The 9274-nt window shown below is 34.0% G+C and overlaps 2 protein-coding genes across 3 annotated transcripts; both read right to left on the bottom strand.

Annotated features, from left to right (window-relative positions):
- Positions 1-2235: 2235 nt before the first annotated feature.
- On the bottom strand, positions 2236-4402 carry LOC140954131 (protein EXORDIUM-like 4). Of its 2 annotated transcripts, none has more exons than XM_073404106.1 (3): positions 4262-4402; positions 2960-3952; positions 2236-2792 (listed from the first exon to the last, which is right to left on the bottom strand). In XM_073404106.1, exons 2-3 carry the CDS (start codon positions 3489-3491, stop codon positions 2368-2370), a joined length of 957 nt encoding a protein of 318 aa, XP_073260207.1. In that variant the 5' UTR covers positions 3492-3952; positions 4262-4402; the 3' UTR covers positions 2236-2367. The 2 variants fall into 2 exon arrangements, with proteins under 2 accessions (XP_073260207.1, XP_073260208.1); XM_073404107.1 differs by having other exon boundaries at positions 2236-2789.
- LOC118053536 (histone acetyltransferase MCC1) lies at positions 4098-8275 on the bottom strand. Its single transcript, XM_073404108.1, has 7 exons — positions 8121-8275; positions 7956-8010; positions 6488-6701; positions 6232-6376; positions 5694-5793; positions 5372-5600; positions 4098-4363 (listed from the first exon to the last, which is right to left on the bottom strand). Exons 3-7 carry the CDS (start codon positions 6592-6594, stop codon positions 4318-4320), a joined length of 627 nt encoding a protein of 208 aa, XP_073260209.1. The 5' UTR covers positions 6595-6701; positions 7956-8010; positions 8121-8275; the 3' UTR covers positions 4098-4317.
- Positions 8276-9274: the final 999 nt, after the last annotated feature.

The following is a 9274-nucleotide window of genomic DNA, read 5'->3' as shown; positions in this document are numbered from 1 at the left end:
ATATGACTTTGTTACTGGCCATTATATACAAAATTATCGACGGACTGAAAATTCATCAGAGAATTTTAAAGGTTCTTCTTACAATTTTAAGTTTAATTAAAATTAAAAATTTTAATTATAGATTACCGATGGATTTGTTCAAGTTTGAATATTATATTTAATTGTTCAATTCTTCACCTTATTCATCTTATAAAATAATCAATTTATAAAAAATTATTAGTCATAAATAAAGTCAATTGGTTTGTGGTTTTATTTATTAATACATATTTATAGGTACATAAATATTAGGCAACCTCTCATATAGGGGAGGTTCTATTAATTTATTTTTTAAAAATGTTATTACCTTTTTTAATCCTTTTATTTTAGTTTTATTTCTTTTAATGTTTTCCTAATATGTTTATTTGATTTTTTTTAAATAAAAATATTAAGCACATTAATGATGAAATTATCGACGAACCAAGTCCCTCGAAAAGTTTTGAAGAGTTGAAAAAATACATGAAATGCCACTAGCAATATGTAAATCAATAGCAGATTCTATTCATCAATAATACGATATAAATCACCAATGAAATTACAAATAGTTTTATTTGTTGGTGATATGACATACTCACATATGGAATCACCAACGAAATGATGTTTGTAATTATTTTTGTTTAACATGTATTTTCTGTCTATAAATATATCGATGTTTATATTACCAATAGACTTAATATAAATTACCAATGAGAAGTTTTCTAGCAAACAATAACGGTTTGTTATGTTGTTAATAAATGTTTTCTGAACAGAACCAGTGTCTAAATAGCAACGGATCAATCCTTCGATAATATACAAAATTCTGGTAGTGAAAGGATAAAATTAAAAGTAATAAATTAAAAAATATATAAATAATAAAAAAACCTAAGTCAACTCAGGATACCATGTTAAACTCATAACCTAATTTATGATACTAAGATAACTTCATAAAAAAAAAAAAAAAAATTACAAAGCCTCATTTTCAAAAAAATTAATATTGCAAGTTGAAATGAGAAAAAAAAATATTCAAAACAACTATATTTCCAAATTTAATAATATTTTCAAAAAAATTCTTGAAACCTGGATTTAAAAAAAAAATATTTGATAAAATTTTAGTCACCGCAACATAATGCAAATATACAAACTGTTACTTCTAATCATAGTTTTGAAACCCGGACCGGCTCGACGGATCGACCCTGGACTCGGCTGACCTAGGCATGGGACCGGTCCAGATCTAAACAAAAACCCACATGGAAGTTGGCTCGATAAAACCTGGCCAACCTGGCGGGTCGACTAGGGACCCGGCTGACTCAGGTAAACCCGACTGAGACTTGGCTTATTTTTCATGCTTTTTCACTACAACTTTGTAGAAGCACTGACAAATGTAGAGGTCATTTCATGCTCTGCATATGCTATATTAATCATTGAACAACAAAATAGAGAAAAAAAAAACCATTAGAGAAATCTTTTACATAAAACCCATCTCTTCAATTTTCAAAGTTCAAAGCTATATCACTATCAGTTGTGATTCACAAAAAAGAGCAAAGGAGCAAAAGACTTCAAGGCAACCCATACCTGTTCAGATCTGCGAGCAGAGTAGATAATCCTTCCTCTAGCTCCTCATGACTCTCCTTCTTTCTCTTGCTTTCTCTATTAAATTGTTCATGCCGATTGTGATCTCTTAAACCATAAACAAACGGTGAAGACAAAGCAATCTAGATTTGGGAAGAAGCCATAAGTCTAATAATGGGACATCACGACATTGAATAGAGTAAATGCAACAATTTTGTGTAGGCTATAAACGAGATACAACCCATTTTTTCAAAAAGAAAAAAAGAAAAAAAAAGGAGGATATATGAATCTTGTTTTCAAGATGCTAAACTAACTAGGGTCAGTAATCAATGATTAGCAACCATCACTAGCATTATAAGTCATGCCTTGGCTTTTATTTTCTAATTTTAGAATTTTATTGTAGAAAACTATTATGTTGCCTTAAAAATGAATGGCATGCCTTGGCTTTTATTTCGTTAATTAATTTTAGCAAGAGAAAAGAAAGAGTGGCTTTTAAATTCTATTTTTTTGAGTTAATCCGGGTCAACCCATCTGATCCGTGACCTAATCACTGTATCCAGTCGACTACCAAATCGGATTTTAAAACTATGCTTCTAATTGATCAAACCCCTTTATCCATGGTTGAGACCATGTGTGTGCGCACTCCAAGAGAAACACCAAGAGAGCGATTGAATTATACATTGAATGTTGGCACGTTGAATTTGATTTTCTACAAGGAATGAATTTTGAAAAGCTATACAATCAAATTTTCACCTCTCCCTTTAATAGTACGTTGATGGCTTGCTAAAGTAAGGTCCAGCATGACTTTGTTTTAGGGTTCCAGACAGCAGGGATCAAGAACTTCCTACCCCTTGATCCATGGCCATTAAAACCCCCTCCGGTTTCTGGATCAACACGTACTTTTCCGGTGTAGCCATCGAATGCTCCGCTTCCGAAAATGCCCCAGCAAGCTGATGCGGCCTCCACGGTTTTGTTGGCATTGTTACTGTTGTCCTGGAAAAACCCAGTCTTATATGGGTTGGTCACAGCTTCAACCAACGCCCTTGCGAAGGCGACAACCATGGCATCCACGCCCAAGTTGCCATTTGGCGGGTTCAATGTTATAGATAGAGGCCCTTTGTCTGGCTTCTGGAATGGCCAAGCACAAGACCCTGGGCATTCACTTTCTGGATTGCCCACCACAATATATGGCTGCTGATGATCACCTGCTATTTCAAATCAGGAATCAGTGCCAATATAAAATATAATGAGATCGTTGCATGTGTTCTCAGTGATGTGATCATGGAAGGAATATAGATTTTATCATTTTTTTTTCTAATAAATGCAACTAAGCTAAGACTATCATTGATAGAAAGGAAACATTAAATAAAATTACCAAGCATTCCATGTTGTGAGCATTTTGTGAAGCACAACCCCTGCATTTTAACATCTCTAGCAGTGAGAATAACAGGGATGGTGTTGGAGTCTCCACCAGTCGCCTTCCGCAGAACTTTCTGAATAAATTCGCTGGTAACAGCTTTCCCTGCTGAATATTTTAGATCAGTCACTTGCTTCACAACTTTTACGTTGATAGGGCTGCTTCCCTTCCCGGCAACCTCCTGGTAGCTCTCAACAACATTCCACCATGACGAGACTTGTGGCTGTAAGTTGGCTCCCGCATTGTAATGTAGAGATTCAACAAAGGCCCTAATGACATTTTTATGGACACGCCCAAATTGACCGTACCAAATCAGAGTTAGGTTTAGGTTTCCTGTCAGGAGAGGGCCCCCATGGTAGGTTATGGAAGCGCTATCGGTAGCAAGACAGACAGGGAACAGGAGCAAGTAGAGAGAAAGAACAAGAGAGCCACTAGGGAGAGATGATGCCATTCTCAAGATTTGCTGCCTTTCTATTCCATCGGTCACCATACATCCATCTTTCAATTTATGGCTAGTTTGCTTCCATGGATAGGATGTTAGTACTCTAAAAATAGGCAGGTTATGGTTACAAGACAGCTGTTCTTACTCGAATCCTTTAAGGAGCTAATTTCATGGAACTTGTTGCCTCGGTTGTTTGAGTTTTTGCGGGCATTTCGGTTTCGAGACAGGAAACGCTTTATTCATTCAAGTAATTCTGTGTTGGATATGATAGATGGGCATGGGAGAGACAACAGACTCCTCCCTGTTGTCTAGAGAAAAAAACAAACTCCTCTAATGCAAATACACATTGAAGATGCTAAATGACTCATTACATCCTTTTATTAAGCTAGCAAGGTAACCGAACAACACAATCAAAAGTATACGGTGATGTTATATTTACAACTCTGATTACAACAGCAAGCAACCAGGCATTCACACAAGTCTTGATCATAGACATGCCAGCACATATCCTGCAATGGAAAAATCAGTAATCATGTTTATGGAACACATGTAATGACTTTTCGCACAAGTGATAAAAGAAGCAAAAACAGATCACCCCTTAATGAAGAAGGAGAGGAGAAATCAGATGATATATAGAAACTCCAATAGTGCAGGTAAGGGGTGAACATTTCGTAAGCATCAATTTATTCCTCTTTTTCTTCCAAATCCAAGTGTGTCAGACAAAAAAGTGAGCATACATTACACACATTCATAACCAGTGCATTGAGTTGTGATGTTTCTCTTGGTTTGCATTGATATAAGAGATTGGGTATCTTTACATTTGGGCCATTTTGCTGTCTTCTCTTCATTTTTCCTTATCCTTGCAGCTACTGACTTAAGACCACTTGTCACGTAACTCACCACAGCTAAAAAAAAGCTCTCTGCACACAAATTAAAAAGAATCTTCAACATTAAGAATTCTGGAAATGTTTCTGGCCACGTCAAACAGAACAAGATATAATAAAATGCATGCTGCAAGAATATCACGCTTATAATGAGAAAATAAGGAAATAAACAAGAAATTAAGAGAAAAGTGCATAATGCAAAATCTGGCATCATTACATGCTTATGATGCACATAGCTGCTAACATATACATGGAATGTTGTTCCATCTTGTCAGATTGAAAACAAATTGTCAGCCTAGTGCCAGTTGAAATTTCATAAGTTATGAGTGTCACAGTTCAGATGATCGTTTAAGAAACTCAGAATTTGCAGAAAGAAATAACAAAAGTAATGCAATTTATAATTCAACACCTCCAGTTACTATTTTGCAAAATTTATGTATGATCATCGGTTAACAAAACCACAAACCACTCTCACTAGTAAATTTATTTGAAAGAGCCATTGTTTTGTCTCCAATGAGGAAATCACAATTTCCTTTTTCCAGTTATACTTGAAAAGTTAAATTATATGTTTATTTCCAGTCACTTGGTGTTTTTATATATATATATATATATATGGTGATCATAAAAATTAAAAATTAAAAAGCAAAGAGAAATCTATGGATAAAAGAATGGAATACAAGGAGATAATTCAAGAAAAAATAAAAAGAAATACATGAACATAAGAAATCATGACCATGTTCCCAGTCAGAGCAACGAAACAAACATTAGAATGGGCACACACTGACAAGGTCAGTTATCCAATCAGACTTTGGTCTTCCAAAATTTATGAGAGCATGTGAGAAAATTTCAACTGTCAGGGTGAATAAAAGAATATGACCCAAAAAATGTCTCCTGGAAAATTTCTACCTTTCTGTAATTTATGTTTTCCTCACTAAACAGCAGATACCACCAAAAATATTTTAAAAAAAAAATCTTGCAGAAAGGCACAAATGCAAATTATGAAATAAAAGGATATTATAAATAAAAGAACTGCTTTCCACTTACAATGGTGAGCAAGGAGAACGACCACCATTTACATAGTAAACAAACAAGAATGAATCATAATGCTGGCCGTTGATTAGATAAAAACCTTGCAACCTTCGTATACACTTGAAGGACATTTTTTTGTATAGATGAATGGCAGGAACGTTGTAAGAAATCACATGCAGGTAGACTGCACGGCATGTTGGAACACTTGAAGCATATTTAATGACCTGACGAATAAGAGACCTTGCTGCAAATCAAACAACCAAGTAATTAATCATAAAGCAAGACATATTTCAAACAGACATTTCAAAGTAAAGTTCCTTTGTGGTGCAGATCCTACCTATACCAAGATTTCTGTAAGTTTCTACTACTCCAAGCGTCAGGATATAAACTAATGTTTGATCTGGTTTAGAGGGGTCATATCTGAGCAAATCTCCTATCTACAAAGCAGTTGTGAGTTCACATGATTTAGTAGAAAGAGAGACATAATTTGTGGACAGCAATAATGATATCAAAATTACACATGTTATGCATTTGGGTAATGAAAAAAGAACAAAGCCTGAATGAAGAATCCAGGTGCATCCTACATATGATGAATGCATGAGGGTTGCAATTACAATGTTAAAAACCAACCATAGCTCAATCCCACTACAGATGCAACATTAGAATACCATGGGCGCTAGAATGAGGAAATTCTTTTGCTCATATTTGTCACAGGAGTTGCATAAAACACATGAGCTTGAGTTATCCAGTCATAACTGGCTTGACACACATAGGGAATATCTTTTATTAGTTGCTGCATCACACAGGTATATGCCAAATATGCCTATGTGATGCACAGATGCAAGCGATGCCCCTTGAAAAAGTAGAAAACCCACCCCGGCTTCTTTTGTCATTGCAATCCGTGCAGTAACAAAACCAATAAGTTCATCACTCTGACCATTAGGTCGGCTGCGGTCGACTGCAGCCCAAGAAACAATATCACGTCCATGGACAACACTTTGGAAAAACTCTGACTCGTACCTGAAAGGAGGAATGAATTTCATTTAGAAGCAAGAAAAGCATATTACAGATTAAAACCCACAAAAAAAATTCAAAAGAAAAGGAAAAGGAGCATTAGATGAAGCTTGATACCTGATAGGAAATATCTCAGCATGGATTCGCTCTAATACCTCCAAATCAGAAGGTTGTATAGGTCTGTAGCATATGGTTGGATGATGAGAAAATTCTTGGTTTGACATTGATGGTTTTGCTTTTAATCGCCTTCAAAGATATGGTAAACTTGGAGAACATGCAGCTGGACTTCTTCCATTTATACCACATTAGTCATGTCTCCAAGCATCAGTTGCTGGAACACACAGAAGATTATCCTGTCATAAGTTTGTTACCGTGGAAAAAAACACAGAAATTACCAGAAAGCAGCAGCACAGACAAGAAACACATGTCAGGAGATAGAAAATAGGTAAGAATAAAAGACTACATAACATCTTCTTCTTCTTTTTATATGGGAGGAGTCATATGAAAGGTGCATAAACCCCAGATCATGAGAACGATGCTAAACCATGGACCGCTCAATCATGAGCAGGTCACCCATACACAAGCTTTTTTGTCCTGAAAAACATGAGGGAGATGAACGTGGATGTGCATCTTGAGCTCAATCTCTTTGCCACTTGAGCCAACCCCACAGGATTAAAAGAATGGCTAAGATCAGAAGATTGTTGGCCCCCCATTAATCCTGTTTTTGCTTACCATAAGCAGCCACCTTCATATAACTTTCACAACTAATATCTTTGCCTTAACATATTACACTCTTTGAGCTACAGTACATGTATTCTAGTATGTTTTGTCCATAGGCAGCAAGGATGACAGAGTCTTAATGCTAAAAATGTTTTCCTAAAGAATACTGATTCTAAAAACTCGTTACTGGGTTCCCATGCTCCTCAAGTCATTCCAGTATGAATCATATTCAAATGATTCTAATTGATTGCAGATTGGGAATTGCAAGAATCAGCACTAAGACGTATCACTCATCCCCCCACTAAATCAAAAGCACTACAAGTGTACAATAAGATAACAATAAGTGGAAAAAAAATCCCATGCACAGATAATTAAGCAAAAAGCGGATAGAGATTGCACAATTCCACTCTCTTGAAAATAGCAACTTCACATCATTTCATTCAATTCAATTCTTAATAATCAGATGATAACAATTTAATTAAGCTGAGCAACAATACCAGGGTTGACAGAGACAGACAGTAAGCCATGTTATCAGTTCTCCTTTCCAAATTTGAAACCCACAATCCCCACAGAAAAACACAGAGTGTCAAAAACTAGCCATCTCTAAACTAAACGACAATCCCAGTTCTTCCTTCAATCTTCTTCGATTCATGTAAAAAAAAAAAGACTAAAACTTTCGAACTGCAATGTCAAAAAGCAAAGAGATCAAACATACACGACTGTTCTACTGTAACAAATTCAAACAAATATTAATTAACAAAGGGAGGTTGAAGAGAAATTTAATAACAAAAAGTTGTCAAATTTGGAAGAAAAAACAAAGACCCAGATGAGATCTAATATTGAAAAATAGACTAAAAGTACTTACCTGCTTGATTCTCTGCAGGCAGCTTTGGAGGCTGATTATTATCTTGAATGAAAAGCTGTAGAAAGAGGAGAAGATTGGGAACTTTTATGGAAAGAAAGCAGGAAAGAAAGAAAGAAACAAGGAAGGAAGCATGCTGAGATTCTGATAAAGGAATCTGATACTTGCCTTTGCTTTAATGGAAAACTGAATCTTCTTCTCTTTAATAAACCAGAGGGTTTTGTTCTCAGATTATTTTGCAATCTTGGAATCCTAGTCTACTACTTTTCATTATATTCGGGTGACTTGACTTTTCACTTCTCTTTATTTTTGGATCACCGTCACAAGAAGGTCACCTTTGTATTCCCTGTTGTCCTGTGATTAATTTTTTATTAATATAAAAAAATTATCATGTGATAATAACTATTCTAGAAGGAATACGAAAAATGTAAGAATCTGAAAAATAAAAGATATCTTACATGTTATAAGAACGGTGTTGTAGAAAATAAATAAAATAAAAATTTATGAGGTGAGTATCTTATACTTACACTCAAGTAATTAATTTAATTTAATTAAAAAGATATTAAAAAAAAAAAGCTAGATTCAACAAAAACTAAAAATAAAAATTTAAGTTAAGTTAATACTTGTTACTTTTAAAATGACAAAAAAAAAACTCATTGAAAGTAAATAAAAAATAATAAAATGTTCGGGATGAAATTGGGAAAAAAAAACCTAAACAAAAAGAAAAAAACTAAGTAAGTGTAGGTGAATCTTGTAAACCCAGGTTAATATCTCAAACTCGTAATCAATTAAATTATAGATCTAAACTTAGCTAAAAAAGCTTAACAATTGTTCAATTAAATGTTAAAAGATAAAATATATAAATTTAATTTAATTAAAAAACAAAATTCTTTTTGAAAATACTAAATATAACAAGGATAAAAAAAAACCCTAAGGAAACCTTTGTTATTTTAAAAAGATTGATAAATCTTTTTGAAAGGGAATAAAAAGAGTGTTAGAGGATGAAATCGGAAAAAAAAAATCTTAAAAAAAAAAAAGCAAGCAAGCCCAAGCGAACCTTATAAATTCAGGTTAAACTTTCAAACTCACAAACCGTTAAATTCTAGATCCGGGATCAACTCAGAAGCTCAACACTTGAAGATTTAAATATTGGAGGATGAAATCAATTAATTTAATTAATTTTAAAGACAGAATTCCTTTTAAAAAAAACTAAATCTAACAAAGAAAAAAAAACCTTGAGGCAACCCATGTTATTTTTAAAATGATTGAAAAATCTCATAGAAAGCAAACTAAAAAAATATATATATATATATATATATATA

This window comes from Populus alba, chromosome 13 (assembly GCF_005239225.2).
Source record: "Populus alba chromosome 13, ASM523922v2, whole genome shotgun sequence".
Taxonomy (NCBI): domain Eukaryota; kingdom Viridiplantae; phylum Streptophyta; class Magnoliopsida; order Malpighiales; family Salicaceae; genus Populus; species Populus alba.
Note: the sequence above shows the minus strand (reverse complement) of the source record. Positions and strands in the feature narration are given on the sequence as shown.